This window comes from Scylla paramamosain, chromosome 15 (assembly GCF_035594125.1).
Source record: "Scylla paramamosain isolate STU-SP2022 chromosome 15, ASM3559412v1, whole genome shotgun sequence".
In the NCBI taxonomy this organism is placed as follows: domain Eukaryota; kingdom Metazoa; phylum Arthropoda; class Malacostraca; order Decapoda; family Portunidae; genus Scylla; species Scylla paramamosain.
Window position 1 is genome coordinate 3493512 of NC_087165.1, and position 19672 is coordinate 3513183.

A 19672-nucleotide genomic window follows, 5' to 3' on the forward strand; every position below is an offset into this window, starting at 1 on the left:
CATGGAAACTGTTGAAAGAAAACTGATGAGTGATGTGGATGTTTTAAATACTGGTGATGGAAATTACAACCTCTGGATGAGAAACAAAAAAGATGTAAGCAGGATGGAGGTGTGATGCTCTTGGTTAGAAAAGAATTGAGGCAGAAGTACTGAAAGTAAGCTTAAAAAGAAATATGGAAAGATGCCAAAATACTGTAGTGACCTATGTTCCCTCTTATTCCAATTCATGGGGTAAGGAAGAATACAAGAGAATGCTGGAAGACACAAGGGCATGTTTATCTAAGTTGCTGGAGGAAAATGAGCATGTACTAGTGATGGGAGACTTTAACTGTAAAGAGGTATCTTGGGAAAGTTGGACCACAGAAGGTAGTGAGTCATCAGGGGGGAGTAAATTGGTGGATTTGGCTGCTGAGAATATTCTTACGCAGTGGGTTGAAAAAGACATAAGATTCAGAGGTCAAAGGAAATGATATACTGTCAAGGCTGTATCTAATTTTTACAAAAGAACAAGCCATAACAGAGGATTTAAAACAAAAATCCAATAGGTAAAAGTGACCATGCATTGATTCATTTCTTAGTAATGGATAAAAACATCAGTACAAGAAAAGAACACCACAGGAGAGAATGGTTCAACTACAGTAAGACAAATTTTGGACAGCTTAGGAAGTATTTCAATAAAGTAGATTGGAACAAAGTATTTGAAATGGGTGACATAGAGGAAAAGAGGACCACCTTCTTGGACATTTATAATAAAGGAGTGGAGAAATGGGTACCTAAGAAATCAAAAGAAAACCTATTTAGTAAGGATTGGTATAACAAGAGATGTGCTATAGCTAGACTGGAGAGAGAAAAAGTGGAAGAAAAATAAGAGACGACTTGTGGGCTAATTGTATAAGAAAGAAGGATGAATGTCAAAATACATAGAAATGAGCAGAAGAATTATGAAAAGAATGTTGTGGATAAATGTAAAGACCAACCAAAATTGTTTTATAGATTTATCAATGAAAAACTGAAGAGTAAAGAAGACATTAGCAGAGTATAAGTCGGAGAAGAAATGGTCAAAGACCCAAAAAAGATGGCTGAAGTGTTCAACAGATACTTCTGCTCAATGTTTACTAAGGAAAATTATTTTAGGGAAGAAGGGATTGGAATGGAAAATAGAATTGGTCTAAGAGAGGTAGTAACATCAAAAGAAGTAAAGAATATGTTGAAAGAACTGGATGTAAGGAAAGCAATGGGACTTAATGCTGTGTCAGACTGGATTCTAAAGGAGTGCAGCCAACAACTAGCCAAAGTGATACACAATATAATCAGTACCACCCTGCTGGAAGGAAGAGTACCTAAAGACTGGAAACAGGTGGATATTATTCCAGTTCACAAGGCCGGAAGTAAAGAAGACCCACTAAGCTATAGAAAAGTATCTCTGACAAGAGTGGTACCAAAGATTTCCAAAAAGATCATCAAGAACAGATGGATGAAAGACCTGGAAAACAACAATGTGACAACAGAGAGAGAATTTGGATTCAGAGAAGGAAGATCTTGTGTAACAAATTTGATAAGCTTCTACTCAAGAGTAATGGACATAGTGTAAGAGAGAGAGATGGATAGGTTGACTGCACATACTTAGACCTGAAAAAAGCATTTGATTTACAGAGAGATACATAGATACATAGATACAGAGAGCTAATATGAAAAGTGAAAAATATAGGAAGATTGGGAGGATTATTATTAAAATGGATGACCAATTTCTTGACGGACAGAAAAATGAGGACAATAATCAGAGGCAATAAGTCAAAATGGAGACCAGTAATAAGTGGAGTTCTGCAAGGATCAGTACTAGCACCAGTTATGTTTGCAATATACATAACTGACATGACAGAAGGAATGACAAGCTCTCTTTGCTAGTGATCATGAGAAAAGTAACAAATGAAGAAAACTGTGAGGCTCTGAATCAAGACCTAATTAAGATAAATGAATGATCATTGAGGTGTAACATGGAGTTTAATGCCAAGAAATGTAGTGTGGTGAAGTTTGTAAAAAGTGTGAGAACAGAAGGCACCTACTATTTAGAAAATGAGAAAATTACCATAAGATCAGATGAAAAGGTCTGGGAGTAACTATTTCTAATGAACTGTCACTTGTGAAGCATGTAAACAAAATCACTGGAGAAACATATAATCTGAAGAGAAATATCGAGATGGCATTCACCAACACTGATGAAGAAATTATAAAAAAAAACTGATAACAACAATTCCAAGTCCAAGACTGGAGTACAAAACATTAGTGTGGTCATCAAGTTTGAAGGATATCAGAAAGCTAGAAAGAATTCAGAGCTGCAACTAAATTCCCTACAAGCCTAAGAGGATATAGTTATGAAGAGACTGGGCTTGACAACACTGGAAAAAAAGGAGGGAAAGAGGTGATTTGATAGCACTATACAGAATATTGGAAGGGATGGAGAAGTTGGATAGGGATGATCTTGTGATACCAGATATGAATGGTACCAGAGGACATGGAAGGAAATTGATAAGGAGTGTTTCAAGAAGAGACATCAAGAAACAAAGTTTTTCCCACTGGAGCATACCAGTGTGGAATGAACACTGATGAGACTGTGTGTGACAAGACAGTCCATAAATTTAAAGAATATTTGGATAAAAGTCGATATGGAGACGGGACAGCACAAGCCTAGTCCTAATCCTGTTGTTCTGTACTTCACAACTAGGTAAATACACACACACACACACACACACACACACACACACACACACACACACACACACACCATAATTTTTTTTTCAATAAATTTATAATGAAAAATAATATTTTTTTTCAAAAATACAGTCTTGTAAAATAGGGGTGTATCTTATGCAGAGGTGCATCTAATAAAGCGACAAATACAGTACTTAGCTAGAGTCTGGGTGGAATGTCAGCCAGGATGGTAGAGAGTCAAGAAGGAACTTGTTAGCTGGTTGCTGGCTGAAGTCTCACTTGAATGAAAGAGTGGGTATGCTATCTGGCCGGTGTATGGTAGCTGAATAACTGCCAGAATGTGAAGCAAAGTGAGAATGGTTTTGTTCTGGAAGTCTGGATGTGCTAGAACTGAATCCTCATTGGTTCATCAACTCAATACAGCGGATTGTTATATTTTAATTGAACTAATTCCCATCACCATTAATTTTGTTGTTAGAACAATAGTTCTGACAGTTGTGTTTAGTTGATAAATGGAGGAAAAGAGTTTTTGAGACACTGTAAAGCACTGAGTTTGTTCTGTCACAATAAAAAAATTATAAGGATCATAAATCAGTCATTTTGTGGCTTCCTGCATAAAGTTTTCAATTTCTGAAGAGTTGGATGTCTTGAGAGACACAGACCTAGATGAAAAAGTGATCATCCACTACAGCAACAATAGAATAGTCAGTGAGGAAACTTGAGATGAAGTTACAGTGAATGACAGAAACCATACAAGGGTAGTTTGGAAATTAAAACTTTGTACTAGAATCCATCAAATGTTTTTGATATGTCTAAGGCAACAGTGAAAGTTTTACCAAAATTCCTAAAAGAGGATGACAAAGATTCAATAAAGAAAACAATCAGATGATCACTAGTAGAATGGTCACAATGGAACTCATAGTGGCAATCAGATAGAGTTCTAAAATGACAAAGATAGTTTAAATAATTTTAGAAACAGAAAACAATAAATATATACCTTAAAAGTTAAAACAGTCACTCTTTTTAGAAACAAGCTGAATTCAGGTAAACTTTTAGTGGGAGAGGTGGATGTTGATAAACAGTTGGATGAGTTTGACCAGGTAAAGTGCAAGCAGGAAAGCACAATTACAGTGAACAATAGGAGTCATCCCATCAGGTCCATAAGCATTCTGAGGGTTAAAGCCATTGAGAGAATAAAACACATCATTAGGAAGAATCTTAATAAAAGCCATGAAATAGTCAGAGGGTGAAGGAGAGGGAGGAACAAGTCCTGAACCATCCAGAGTTGAATTTTTAGCAAATGTCTGAGCAGAGTTTGGCTTTAAAAATAGATAAGATGGCAGTGATACCATCAGGCTGAAATTGAGGAGAAAGAGATGAAGATATTTTTTGGCTAGATGCCAGAAGTCACAGGAGAAATTAAATCTGAAAAGATTTTGGCATTTCCTATTGCAGAAAGAATTTTTGTTTTTTTGAAGTCTCAACATAATTTTTCACAAAAGTGCAAAATGCATGAGTTTCAGGAAATGGAAGACTCAGGTACAGTTTATGAGCACCTACTAATAATGATAAGAAATCCTGAAACAAAACAGTTCTCCTTAAAAATGCTACTCATCTGATAAGTATGTATAAACAGAACATTTCTCACCTTCAGACTGGGCAGAGTGATGCCCTTGAGATGGGAGAGTCGAACCAGTACACACAAGCCAGAGGAGGTGGCCATCTGCAACAGGGCCACTGGTCTCCTTGAACCCTTCACATGCACCCATTCACAATCTAGTCCTATTGCACCATCCTTTATTGCCTCCCTGCAAAATGATAATGCATTATAATTTTGAGTAACAAACAGAAGCTTTCGCATTATTAACTATGTCTATAATATAAGACAAGCCATAAGAGTCAGACATTATACGGAGAAAAAAGATTGATAACAGCCCTATTTTTCCAAGGAGAATAGGGCCACCTATCCCAGATGTCATGAGGTGCACTTTGTTCATGAATAGATGGATATATTGTTTATTGATCACAAGTACAATGTAAATACTGATAAAACAGCAAATACAAAGATGTACAGTAAAAAACTCATTTGTAACTGTAGTCCATTGAAAAACACAGAATACTGGAACTGGTAAATAAAACATGTCACACCAATTGTAATTAATGAGAGTAGTTTTAACAAAGAAGTTGAACTAGAATTAACAATAACACAGTAAAAGTATACAACTGTGCATTACTAAAAAAAAAATATATATATATATATATATATATATATATATATATATATATATATATATATATATATATATATATATATATATATATATATATATATATATATATATATATATATATATATATAATTGTTATGAGTAGCAAACAAGAAACAAGAACAAACATGCAGATGAGAAGAGAGAGAGAGAGAGAGAGAGAGAGAGAGAGAGAGAGAGAGAGAGAGAGAGAGAGAGAGAGAGAGAGAGAGAGAGAGAGAGAGAGAGAGAGAGAGAGAGAGAGAGTGCCTGAAGCATGGTAGTTTATGCCCATCCCTACTTCATTTTGTGTTAGAATTATAGTCAAACCTCAATTTTCATGTGCTCTAGTTTTCGCACGATTTGGTTTTCGACTACTTTTTTGTCCAAATTTTGTCCCAGCTTTCATACATCCACTCAATTTTCGTACAGTTGAAAATGGTCTGTGCCAAACTCATCCACCTGCTTGCATGACTTGGCCACTCGTTTCCCAAAATTAAGCACCCATGCATTGTGGCTCAGTCTGCCTTTGTTCCTCGTTGACTGAGCATTACCCCACATGTCTATCTGAAACATTTTATAATAATCCATTGTTTTTTTGTGCTTGTTTATTGAGTGTGACTGCTAAATAAGCCACTATGGGGCCAAAGAAAATTCTGAGTGCCAGCCCTTTGATGAAGAAGGCAAGAAACATGACAGAATTCAAGAAAAAACTTGTAGCAAGGTATGAAAGTGGCGTACACATGGCCAATCTCGCCAGGATATGTGGAAAGTTCCCATCAACAATCAGTTCTGTCCTGGCAAAGAAAAAAGAAATCAAGGAAGCTGATGTTGCAAAAGGGGTAAATATGCTAATGAAACAGATCACAAATTATCGAAGATGTTGAGAGGTTGTTGGTGCAGATTAATGAAAACAGTTAAAGTGTTATTTTTTTATATTTTTGGGTGCCTGGAATGTATTAATTGGATTTACATTATTTCTTATGTGTGAGAGATTCAGGGAAACACCAGCAGTCCTTGATTGAGTATATTGAGGAACAGTACATCCTACTCGTGTGATAGCTAGACGGCAACTGCCCCAACCAAGTCACTCAGTAGCCCGCGCGGGCACCGGGAGCTAAGCGGTGTTGCAATGCATAGTTGCCACATATAGTACTAATTTATCTAACATCTCCCCCGCAAGTGAATGTTACAGGCACGTAACATGAAACTAACTGCATAAACGAAAACATGGCATGGAGATATAAGAAAATAAAATCAACTCGTACATTCACTAATCCAAATAATACTGTTTTCCATTAACATACTACAGTCATGTAAGTGCGTGCGTGTGTGTGCAAGTTACACTGACGTGTATGCTAGGGTGTGGGTCTGTGCGTATAGAAGTGTATCACTGATGTGCTTGTATATGTGTGTGTGTGTGTGTGTGTGTGTGTGTGTGTGTGTGTGTGTGTGTGTGTGTGTGTGTGTGTGTGTGTGTGTGTGTGTGTGTGTGTGTGCATTATTGGACATAGTCTGTCATCCAGGCAGGTTGCTTGCGCTGTCGCGCAGGTCTCGCCAGAGGTGGTGTGGTGGTGTCCGCTCCTGTACTCGGCGTGGACGTCGTGCTGACTTTGAGGTGCCGGCGGTTGCGTATCGACACCCTGCCACTGCCTGACAGCCTGATAGCGTACTTCCTGTAAGGCCTGGCTTCCAAGACTGTACCAGACCTGTTCCACATCCCCGTTGCTGGGTCCTGCACAAGCACCGCGTCGCCTGCCTGAAGTGTCGGTAACTGCCTCTGTGTTTCACCATGGGCTGCTGGGAGGAGGGCTTGTGACTGGGCCATGTATACTTTGCAGTCTCTGAGGGTGCGTCGCCAATGCTGTCCCACCTTGTAATGTTGGCGGGCAACAGGAATACCATCACGCAACTGTCGACCAGTAGCTAGTTGTGCAGGGGATTTATCAACGCCCCGCAGTGGTGTGTTGAGGTACTGTAGCATTGTTTGTGCCGCCCTGTCACAGTCTAAGCTGCCTCCTGCGCCCGTGTTACCCCTGAGTGCACGTTTCGCCACCTTCACTGCTGCCTCGGCCCTGCCGTTAGACTGAGGGTACTGGGCGGACGATACTCTTGCTGCTACGCCCCAATCACGCAGGAATTCTGTAACTTCATCGCTAGTGAAGTTTGTGCCTCCATTTGTGGATAAGGTCTCTGGGGCTCCCCATCTCCTGAATAGCCTGCGTAAGTGGGTGATGACCTTGCTGGATGAGGCGTCGTTAGGGAAGTGGAACACCTCTAACCAGCCAGTTAATCGGTCAGCATACGCCATGTATGTGTGACCATCGAGCTGGAAAAAATCCGCTACCACAGCTTGGAACGGGTATTCTGGGGGAGGTGTGAGGACCATTGACTCCGGGGGTAGGGAAGGAGAGTGAAGCTCGCAGTCAGGACAACTTGCCCGGTGAGATTGTAGGTCACCTTCCATGCCTGGCCAGTACACAGACTGTCTGGCCCGCCTCAACATTGAGTCTAGTCCTTGGTGCCCGGCATGTAGGTGTGCAGCTACCTTGTATCGCAGGGGCTCCGGCACGACCAAACGAACACTACCCTGCTCGAAGGAGTATGTGATTATGTCCTCTGTTACTGCTAGACGGTCTCGCACCTTGAAGTATGGACGCATGTGAGGGGCCTCCTGCGTCTTGTGTGTGCACCAGTCGTTGGCCTGTACCTTTACTAGCAGCCTCTGGTACACAGGGTCGTCTTCAGCTGCTTCTCTCACATCGTTCAAATCGAGCGTGATGCAGTCGCCGCGGCTCAAAGCAGCGAGCGTGGCGGCGCACACAGCCGCCATCACTTCCTCTTCGTCCTCCCCGTCATCCCCATCAGGCCGTGTTTTTAGGCTCGGAAAGCGGGAAAGTGCATCCGCCGCCGAGTTCGACTTGCCAGGCAGATACTTGATTGTGAAGTGAAACTGAAGAGTTTTTTCTTTGAGGCGGAAGAGGCACGGGTTGGTGACGTCCCCCAACGCCCTGTCCTTGAAGAGGCCAACCAGCGGCCGGTGGTCGGTCACGATGACGAGGTTCGGGCAACCAAGGAGGAACAGTCTGGCCTTGCGGAGGCACCACACCACCGCGAGCGCCTCGCCCTCTACCGCTGCATATGCTGCCTTGGCCGTGGTGAGGTGACGGCTGCCGCACAGCGTTAGTTTCCACCCACCTTTACAACAGAATGGGGTCTCTGTAGATGTACAACTACAGTGCTGCTGCAACACTACAAAACCAATACCGTCTCTACTCCAGTCTGTAACTGCTGCCGTTGGGCGTGACTTGTCGTAGTACACGAGTCCCTCTCTAGCGAGCCTGCAAATCACTTCCTGCGCCTCATTGAATTTACCTTGTAGCTGACTATCCCAGTATACTGTTTTGGCGGCAGGTTTCTTCAGTAACTCTCTGAAGGGCTCCATCAGGGATGCGGTGGCCAAGAAGGGGGCAAGCTGATTGACCAGTCCAAACCACGACCTGACGTCCTTAATCGTGGGTTTATCCGGCATCGCAAAAGCTTTGATGGCAGACAGGCGGTCTTCCGTAGGCTTGTAGCTATGCCAATCTAGGCGGAAGCCTACAAAGTCGACCTCCCTCCTACAGAAGGCAAACTTTTCTGGCTTCAGTGTGATACCAGCGCGAGAACAGGTCTCCAGGAAGTCATACGCATGCCAGAATGCTTCCTCGACACTCACTGTGTATAAGAGTGTGTCGTCCACACACTTGAACTTCCGTGGGATGTCCCTTATGGCCTCATCGAACCGCCTTGTGTATGCGTCCGACGCCGAGCAGTGTCCCATTGGGGTCCTCCGGTAGCGGTAACGGCCCCAGGGGGTGATGAATGTTGTCAGCCTTCTGCTCTCTTCATCGAGCTCCACTTGATGGAACCCCCAGAAGGCGTCGGCGACGGTTTTGTAGGTGTGTGGCGGTACCGACGACACCATGTCAAAGGGGACGGGTGTGTGGTGTGTCTCCCTCTGGCACGAAGCATTCAGGCGCTGAAAATCCACTGTGCGTCGTGGCTGCCCGTTTTTCTTACCCACCACCACCATCCTGGCGCACCACTCTGTTGCCTCCCCCGTGGGCACTGGCTCCACGACGCCTCGCCTCACATCCTCGAGGAGTTGTGCTTGAACCTCTGCCTCCCAGTGCTTGGGTACTGAGGCAGGGACGTGGCAAGCGTATGGGTGCGCGTCATGTCTCAGGTGTATGTGGTGCGGTGGGCCGGACATTACAGGTAGGGGGGATCTTGATGTGTTGAACGTAAAGGCTGAGAAGTGTCTGAGGAGCCATGCTTCTAGCCTGTCCATATTTTCCTCTAGGGGAGGAATTGGTATGGAGCCTGGTCTTGTAGGGGTGAGATCCTCTGACGGCGGTCGTGGCTCCTGCGTTGGCGTGGCAGTGCAGGACGCTGCTGCAGGGGCGTGGGTGTGGTGTGAGAGCGGGAAGCCCTGCAGAAGGAGACCGAGGCCCTTGCACGCAGCAAAAGAGAGGTAAGTGGTCTTTGCTGAGCACACGAAGTATACAGGCTGCGCTGTTGACTCACCATTTACAGAGAACGTGCATTCCACGCTCCCCATACACTTAAGATGCTTGTTAGCGACGTCCCTCAGCCCGCTGACGGGCCGCAACTCTTGACGTGGCACCTTGAGGGCGTTGAGCAGTCCGAGTCCAGCCACGCACACCATGGCGCCAGTATCAGCGACTGCCTCCACTTCCACAGTCTGTGCGCCCGTGCGACAGGCCACTGTGACACGTAACATGGGATGGCGGGAAAGTCCTGCCGCTGCCGACACCACTGCCCCCGACACAGTGGCGGTGGGTTTACTCCTACAACACTTAAGGAAGTGACCCACCTTAGAACAGCCAAGGCACGTCGCCGTGCGTGCTGGACACTTGGACCTTTAGGCACATGACTCCTGCCACAGTTGCCGCAAGTGGGGTGCGTGGGGGCGGTTTTTGCGGGTCTTGTGGTCGTGCGCGCCACCGCCACCTCGTCATGTACCTCCTCCTCCTCCTCACTCGCTATGAACACAGCCTCACCTGACGCGGACGCTGCGACTGTTGCGTGCCCCCGGGCGGCAGCGTCTCTCACAGCCGCTTCAAACGACACACATTTACCTCTCAGCTCCTCCACACTTGAGATATTAACACAGCTTTGAAACACTTCTCGCTTAAGCACTGGGTTATACAAGCCTACCATGAGCTTGCGTAGGAGCACGTATTCCGAGAGGTCGTGATCACATTTCGGGCACTTGAACTCACACTCAATGACCTCGGAGGCACAGCGTTAGAAGAACCTTTTCATGGGTTCTGCAGCCGCCTGCTTGCTAGCGAAAAACTCCTCCCAGGTGACGGCCTGGTTAGCGGCCTGGAGCACTATTCCTGCGATGGCGTCTAACGCTTCCTTGGGTGTCAGCTGGTCCCACTCATTACCTGGATACCTGGCGTCGATAGCGCGTTGCAGTGCTGGCACACAGTTGAGGCGTATCTGCAGCGTGGCCACCCCGTCGGGCCAGCCATTGAGTAGTATCCAGGACTCCATGGACCTTCTCCATGTACGAAAAGCCGCAGCCGGCATCTCACCCTCACATTTCTCTGGTGCGACTGAAGCCGGTGGGAAAGGTGTTCTTGTGTTTGCTGGCTGACGCCCATTGTTGGCCAGACTGGCCATGCCGGTCACGATGTCTTGCAGGAAGCTTTGTGCTGCCTGGGTATGGCGGGCGGCTGGGTGACGGCCACTGCGTGGTGTACTGAACCTGGGTCTGGCTGCCATCTCGCTGCTGCAGGGCGTGCAGGCCGTCTGAGGTTGTCAGGATGCTGAGGACTGCGGATCCTACTCACTGCGCCATGTGAGAGGTTCAGGGAAACACCAGCAGTCCTTGATTGAGTATATTGAGGAACAGTACATCATACTCATGTGATAGCTAGACGGCAACTGCCCCAACCAAGTCACTCAGTAGCCCGCGCGGGCACCGGGAGCTAAGCGGTGTTGCAATGCATAGTTGCCACATATAGTACTAATTTATCTAACATTATGGGAAACATTGCTTCAGTTTTCATACATGCAGTTTTCACCAGACTTTTTTGAACTGAATAATCAGTTACTTACCTACCATCATTCCCCTCAAGAGTTTGCCCACCTCCTTTTGGCCCCAAGACTTGTGATTAACACATGATGTAACAGAAGAGTTGCCCCTTCCCCCAAAATTGTTACATTCAGTGCAGCTCCTCTGACAAGCCTACAGTGATTTTTTGTAAAATAATGAACCATACAAGGGTGGTCTAGTTAGCTACACTGAGTGAGCAGCCAGCCTCCCTCACCCCCTATCTCTCTCCAGTTCCACCCCCCCTCTCTTTTTTTTATGTGACTTCCCTGCCTTGCAGTAAAAAATGCGGGCAAGCATGTGTTTCATTGCACTCTACTTCATTTGGGTCACAGGTACCATGGAGGAAGGACACATTCCTGGAGGGAGTAACAGAGAGCCAGCATGGAGGGTTGGGGGATATATTTTAGAGGGCATTTATTAGTATTTATCACCAGAGAGTTAGTAACAGTAGCCCCTCCTGTATTAGGTAGGATCAGCTCCCTTTGAGAGACTGACCGAATGCTGCGCTAGATAACTGTAGTGAACCACATGGTCTTACCATCTCCATCACTGTGTCCTGATTGTTCGTGTCTTATTGGGAGTCTGGGAGTGGTTCTCCATCTCAAGGCCTGCCAGTTGTTGGATATTTGTGTCATTAGTATTTTTGTGCTGTTAAATAAGACTGGCATTCAAAGCTCACTGCTGGGAGCTCTGAAGCTAGAAGACTTCATAATTCTGCACATGTGTAGCTGTCTATAGATATCCAAGAGACGACATATAGATTGTACGTATAATATTCTGTTAAGCATGGGTCTGGCCTGTTACATGGGAGATTGTCCACAGAATATTATAAGCCTCATTTCTATGTGTGTCCTTTGTCCTGTGCTCTGCCCTCCCCCCCTCCGCTACAATGTGGTTTGTGACTTTTCTCAGCAAAGTAGGGTTTGTTTGGCATTTGTTTTACTCCCTTCCTGGTGATCTCAGAGATTTGATACTGTGGGGAACCAAGTGTCTGGATTTGTCATGTTTATGCCCACACTTGGTTAAAAGGAGATAGTCTAGGGAAAGCTGACCCAAGTGAAGTGGCAGCTGTGAAGGGGACTGAATCCTGGGTCATAACAGAATTAGCAACCTTGCCAGGATTGCTAGAAGTTTCGTAGCCATGTGGAGGGAAACAGTTGCATGTCGTTTGTTTGTCTGTCCATTGTGTGCCTGTACTCTACCTACGCCATGGAAAGAAAGGCTGGTAGCAAGGGTAATTTGCCACCAGAGTCCCATGTCTCAGCTAGAAGTGGCAGAATAGATCTGGCCCAGTTTGGTGTGTGGACACCCGGTCCCGTAAATAGTGTACCAGGCCATGACAGTCCTACCCACAACATTGCTGGATTTTCCCAGACTGAAGGGATGTCTGAGGAGATGAGAATTAGGCTGGAGATGAGGAGAATGGAACTGGAAGCTGGGAAAAGAAGATAGAAAGTAGCAAAGGCTAGGGAAACCAGGAGGCTTGAGGCCAAAAGGGAGGCCAAGAGGCTTGAGGCAGAGAAGAGGCAAGAATGTATGAGAGAGAGAGAGATGAAGTTTGAGGCAGAGAGAGAAGAGGCTGAGAGGAATAGAATATTTGAGTTGGAGAAGATTCAAATAGAGGTTAACTCTTTTCATGGTATGCAGAGAGATGAAGGAGTGAGAGAAGTTTGAAGATGATACCTGAGTTTCATGAAAAGAAGGTGACAGAATGGTTCAGGAGATTTGAGAGGAAGGCAGCTGAACCTGATTGGCCTCAGGAGAGATGGACTGGTCTTGTTGCTAATATGTCAAAAGGCAAGGCACACAAATGATAGAATGTCAGTAGAGGATTTAGATGATTATGAGGAATTTAAGGCTGACATTCTGAGAATCTATGAGCTGTGGCCAGAAGCCTACAGACAACAATTTAGAGGGGTTAAGAGAAAGCCTAGTGACTCATATCTTGTGTTGTTACCCTGAGGTATTTCAAAATAGATAGCCAGTGAGCATGTCATCTCCTTCCATAAATTAAAGGAGCTCATTGTGATAGAGCAATTTATTAATGTGGCCAAGGAGATTGTACCACTGCTCCAAGAGAAAAAGTTTAAAACCTTGAAAGAGGTGGTTACATGGGTTGATGACCACATGTTGATTCACCAACCAGTGTCTTGTTGGTTAAGTGGGACATCTGATGGGATCAGTGACAACTTGTCTAGTGGCACAGCAGGTACAGGTTGTCAGGAAGAACACATTATAGTAGTGGTGTTGGTAACAAGTCAGGACAAGTAAGTAAGTCCTGTTGGTAATAAGTTTCCACCAAGCCCTCAATAGAGACAAACTGGGAGTATGCTGCACAGCACTCCCAGATACAGTATGCACCATTACTGTAAATTTTTTTATTTTATTTATTTTTTTAAGTAGGAGGGACACCAGCCAAGGGCAACAAAAAACAAATAAAAAAAAAAAAGCCCACTGAGACGCTGGTCCCCAAATAGGGCACCTTGAATTTAACTGTCCTAAGTTAGTGACAACCACAGTTCTATAGTCCCCCCAGAAGCTGATGGCTTTGTCTCACAGGGCTGAGACCAGGAAAGTGATGAGGTCTGACCCATGTTTGGTTGTGAGTTGTGAGGGTATAAAGTCAGCAAATGCTGCCCCCTCATCTGCTACTGATACCTCACCATCCACTGTGAGATCTGGTTTAGATTGGTGCCTCCCCTTTTTTGTGTCAAGGCATTGTTGAAATAGCTAGGGTTAAATACCCCATCACTGTTTTAAGAGACACAGCAGCACAGCAGCTGCTGTGCAGGAATGTTACTGGGAGGCGAGTGGCCTCAGACAAACCTGTGTGGTGCTGGGGAATTGATGCTGTAGAGATCCTCGCCACAGTGGAGATGAGGCTCATGTACCCGCTAGTGACCACAGAGGCACAGGTGACATTAGTGGAAGACCTGCCAGTGTCTGGTGTTGATTTCCTTCAAGGGAATGACCTGGCTGGTGGAAGAGTCTGGGTGAATTCTCCGTCTACAGACTGGGTCTCAAACAAAGGAGGCAGTGGAGAAATCAGACTCAGGCAATGTTGTTACTCACACTAAGGCAAGGTGGGAGCCCTGGCATTGGGTGCCTGTGGTCTCTGTAACTACTGGAGTTGATTGCAAGAAGGCAGGGCCACACTGAAGGAATGCAGAGTGGATGTGGATACTGTAGTGAGGGCAGAGTGCCCAGAGGCCTGTCCTACTGCTGGTGAGGGTTTGGCAAGTCAGAGTTGAGCTTATCCTTTGGTCATAGTGCTGGGGCTGACTGCAACAGAGCAGAGCTACCACAGGAAGCACATGACTTGTTTGGGATGTTGCTGAAGGTGAGGCTGGAGAGATGGGTTTTAGATTGTTTGCTGGCTTGCCACACCCTATGGAGCACCCCAGATGTGGCATTCAAACTGAGTTGTCACCTGGTTTGGAGGCTGTGGGCACTGGTACTCAGTCCAAGTCCCAGCTTGGTGTGTCTGGTGTGTTAGGAATCACTGCCAAGGGAGGGGAGACTCCTAACTCTGCTAAGAAGATGGGAATCTCCTTCCCTGTGGAATGTACTGGAACCAGGGAGCAGACTGCTCCTCTGCTGGGACCAGACAATGTCGGTGTTGGTTCACATAGTGAGCCAACCCTTTCGATTGTTGCTACTACAGCTGCCAGTGTGCCCAACAAGGGTTCTGCCCCTCAGGGATATGTTGCCCCACTTCTTGCCAAGGTAGGAGAGGGCAGCAAGGAAGTAAAAGGTCGGACAGTGTTAGTAGAGAACAATAATACAGTGGAACCTCAGTTACTGAATGTCTTCCTTTCCAAACAACTCAGACTTTGAACAAAATTTTTAACTCTTTATTGCTTCAGTTGCTGTACCATAATTAAATTTTTTAACAAAATTACTTGATTTCAAATGCTACAAGACATAACAAAAGCTGCCATTTATTATTGATTTATAGTTTCTATAAATATTTCCTTTGTTTTTATATATTTGGAGGAGAGAGACAGAGGGTAAGACAGTAATTCAATCTTTGAAATAAGTTAAATGATGAAGCTGAAGAACCATGATGTAAACAAACAAGGTTCAGCACTCAGGAGTAATCCCAAGCTTCCTATGGCTCTCTCTACGACCCACAATACCATCACTACTGCACAACTGCATTTTCCCAGTAACTTTCCCCAGTAGCAAGATGCCTAAGTATTATGATCACCTTCATTTTGGCAGTGAGTGGGTTGCTCCTCTCTGTATCACTCTGTAAGGCTTCCCTAGCATGATCAGTAACAAAGAGAATGCCTGCATGGTCTAAACAATATCTTTTGAAGAGTTCTGTGTCATTAATATCACTCAATACATCCTTTCTGGATAAAAAATTTCTAAACTGGAGATGCTGTGGACCAGCCATCTCAGCAGTTTTAGCATCAGTCATTACCTGTTATGACATGGTGGTCTGGGAATGAACTCATCTATTTTACATTGATTCCTATGAGGGAAATAGTTTCAGTTTTCAAACATTTTGGATTTTGAACAGCACTCAAGAATGAATTAAGTTAAAAAACCGAGGTTCCACTGCGTTTTGTATAGCCAGCAGAGAGAGGAGGACAGCGATATGAAGCTCCAGTTTGTTGTGCCAACTGCAACTGAGGGGCACATGTTCAGGTAACACACAGTAGCCTGGTGTTTGACCATTTTGGAGTCAGGATGACTCAGGAGCATTTGCTATGGGTTTGGTGGTCAGGTGTGGCCATGTTTGTTGAGTGTTGCTGCATTGGTCAAGCAGGCAAGCCTGATTACCTCTTATCTGGTGCCCCTCTCCTCCATTCTATGGCTGTTATTGTTTCCCCTTACATGGGGATTGTAAGAGATGTTACTAGCCCGATCCCTCCTCCTTGTGGGAATTGTGATAAGGTTGTAGCTGACATGAGCATTATGGCACAGCATCGAGAGACAGTGTTGAGTGAGGCTGCCAGTGATGATGTGTTGCTTGCTACTCAGGAAGCATCCCACAGCATTGCTGGAGGCTTGGTATGGCCAAGCTGCTGTTAAATGTCAGCTATTGGAGCGAAGTAGTAAAGGATGTGATAATGGGTGCCATCCTCCTCGAAGCAACAAGGAGTCAGGTTTGCTGAGTATGAGTTGCACACAGAAGCCATTGCTAGGACCAGTGGTGTTGACCCAGATGCAAGCTGGCCAAGGCTTGGGTTAGAGACAGGGATTGTTGTTTGGATGGCCATATGCAGGAGTTTACTCTACATACAGGAATGGGTTTACTGCATCCTAGAAAGGAGCACCCATCAGCTCATTGTAGCGTCTTCTGTGTCATTGAATGGTCAGTGGGAGGAGTGAAGTGTAATTGTATTATTGTGCCTGACAATGAGAAACAGGCTTGGTCATGTCACACCAAGGAAATACCATTTAATTTAAGTAAGAGTGGGTAAGAGGCTCCTCTTATTTTTGCCATGAAAGTGACCTTTTAGTTTATCCATTTTATGGATGTGATTTGGAGGCTCTGAGGAGCCAGGAGTGGGCAAGATGGAGTGAAGGTGTGGGCAGTGAAGGCCCAGTGGAGGATGATGTGTGTTCTCCAGTGCAGAAAACTGAATTGAGTTAACCTTGATTTGTGACCCAGAAGGAGTTGTCTGGCCAGGAAGTATGATGCTTGGTGGTGTCACAATGATGTTCCAGACTGCCATGGCATCTGGTGGGTGCATTGAGTGTGTCAGGAGTGTAGGGATGTTGTTGTTAGGTGATTCTTATATTTGTGTTGTAAGAAGAAAGCATAAAAGTAAGATGTGCAGCAAAGAAACCAGGAGGGATGGGAATGGGAAAAATACTGGAGCAAGTAGAGGAAAGAATAAGAGATGACAGAGAAAGAAGAGTAAAGACAAGAGCCACAAGAGAAGTTGGAGCAACTGTAGCTGCTGGAGGAAAAATGCTTAAATAGAAATAATTTCTCATGCCAATGTTGCCAGGGAGATTGCAGGTTCTGGATGAGAGCCAGAGACAGGTCTTGAGAAGAGTAGGAGGAGAGAGAGAGAGAGAAAAAAAAAAAAAAAAAAAAAAGAGGCCCAGTTTGTGTTCTGAAGAAGGGCTGAATTGTAGCCCTGTTTGTTTTGTTACTGTGATAGTATCATAGTATTGTTTGTAATGTAATCTGTGTGTCCCTCAATATATTGTGAGTTGTACATTCATTAGTCCAGTTATGTCCACACCATAATCTGTTTTGTATAAGAATTATACATTAATCACCTACTGTCATTCCACTCAAGTTTTCGTCCACTTCCTTTTGTTCCCCAGACTTGTGATTAATACATGATATAACAGAAGAGTTGCCCCTCCCCACAAAATTGTCATATTCAGTCATGATCCTCTGACAAGCCTTTAGTGCTTTTTGTAAAATAATGAACTGGACAGGGGCAGCACAGTTAGCCATGTTGAGTAAGCAGCTTGCCTCCTTCCCCCCTCACTGTCCCTCCCCAATTACAACCCCTCTCTTTTTTTTCCCATATGGCTTCCCCATCTTGCAGTAAAAAAGAATGCACATCTAGAGGGAGTGATGGAGAGCCAGCACAGAAGGTTGGGGGATATATTTAAGAGGACAATTATCATTATTTATTGCTGGAGAGTTAGTGGCAGTAGCCCCTGCTATATTAAGTAGGATTAGCTTCCTGTGAGAAACTGACTAGATGCTGTGCTAGATAACTGTAGTGGACTATGTGGTCTTACTATCTCCATCACTGTGTCCTGATTGTTTGTGTCTTGTTGGGAGTTTGGGAGTGGTTCTCTAACCATGGGTATATGTGTCATTAGCGTTTTGTGCCATGAAATGCAACTGGCATTTAACCTACAATCTTTTAAACCAAACACAAGAAGAATCCCATAATATATATACTACTAAGCCATCAGCATAAAATAAGGAAAATAAAACAAAAGGTAAAATGCCACTGAACATAATCTAAAAACCAAATGCCCATTTCTTTGCTATTAAAAAAAAGAAACATGAGAGCAACAAGATATTGTTAACTGTAAATTTCAAGGATCCTACATATTATCTTACACTGTAACACTCTCAAACTTGTCTGAAAATATTTCTTCTGTTGTACTGAAAAGATACTATTACAAAGTAAGTCCTTATGTCAGAGGGGGAGGCAGATTGAGAGTTGTGTGAAGAAAGAATTGAGTGAGCCATGCCCACTGGGTGTGTGTGTATTTCGTTTACAGTAAGTTCTTACCAGCCTGATCAGAGTTATTCTCCTTTTCTTTCTGCAATTTCTTGTCAATATAGTGATTTGAAACTGATACTCAAGAAAGAAGAAAACTCATAGCCCATACAAGAACAAAATCACAGCCAGCCCCTAAAATATAAGTACAATGATTTATTGAAAATTAAATGCTTCTGAGAGAGAGGAAGTCTTGGGAGCTGCAAGTGCAGGGATACAGCTTTCAATCACCCCACTCCCTCCCCTAGCAAGGGACAGGTCTGTCTCATTTTCTGGGCAGTTGGTAGTCTGAGTCTGGATGAGACAGGTGTGCTGTTAAGAGAGCTGGTGTCTTACTATAGTAAAACCACTCTAAAAAATCAAGGTTTGGGGAAGATCAGCATGGGGATTCCCATCTGCATCATGGCTGTGCTTCCTAAATCAGAAATGCATAATTGCTGTGATTTATGTAAAAGAAATAACTGACAGATGAATATATACCACTGCAAATTAAAGTAATTATCCTACCATATCAAAGAAAGGCAAACTTAATATGCATAAAGGACTTATATAATGACAAAGAAATGTGGTATATGTATTTATTTTACAATGTTGCTGAAAATACCATTGTTTTTGCAGACTTTATCCATAGTTCTAAGATAGATAAGTAGTGAAACAATTATGTTTATATAACAATTTGAAGGAATATCAGTAGAATATGTGTTATTTTCATAATAAAAATAAATCTATTAAAATTCTGTGGAGTGGAAACAATTAGGCCTACACACCCGGGCCTCACGAGTCACTTGTCACCTGTGTGATCTAGGAGGGGTTGCATGCTTCTACCGCTCACTTGCCATGCTGATGTTGACACAATGGCAGCTCTACCAACTCACTTGCACCTACACAGTCAAACCAAAGAAAGCGAGTATATTTTTTAAGGAGAAGCAGCATGGCAGTTTATGCTGTAAGAAGAGAGGAACAGGCCTATTGAGGATAGCTCTTGAAAAAAAAAATCTACCTTGGCTTTTACCTCTTGGGTGGTGTGAAAATAAAGTCAAAATTTTAATACACACTGTACAATGCAATTAAAAAATTATAACCAGCATGTAACAAAATATAAATGATATGAGAGAGAGAGAGAGAGAGAGAGAGAGAGAGAGAGAGAGAGAGAGAGAGAGAGAGAGAGAGAGAGAGAGAGAGAGAGAGAGAGAGAGAGAGAGAGAGAGAGAGAGAGAGACTAACATGGGTTGGGAGGTGGTGGGTAGATCAGGTCAAGGTGTGGTAAAACCTAATAGTGTTGAGCTATCATTCACCAACCAAAGTAGAGGAAACATGGCAATGCAGCTGGCAGGGAAATCCCGGGCTTGACTGCATCCAAACTTTGA

The 19672-nt window shown here is 44.2% G+C and overlaps 1 protein-coding gene across 3 annotated transcripts in view; it reads right to left on the bottom strand.

Annotated features, from left to right (window-relative positions):
- The window catches only part of LOC135107280 (exonuclease 3'-5' domain-containing protein 2-like), a 169954-nt gene that overhangs the window by 67089 nt on the left and 83193 nt on the right, over positions 1 to 19672 (bottom strand). For all 3 annotated transcript variants that reach the window (XM_064016950.1, XM_064016951.1, XM_064016949.1), the window contains one exon: positions 4358 to 4517. In XM_064016950.1, coding sequence (XP_063873020.1) covers positions 4358 to 4517 — 160 coding nt within the window. The remainder of the gene's footprint in view (positions 1 to 4357; positions 4518 to 19672) is intronic.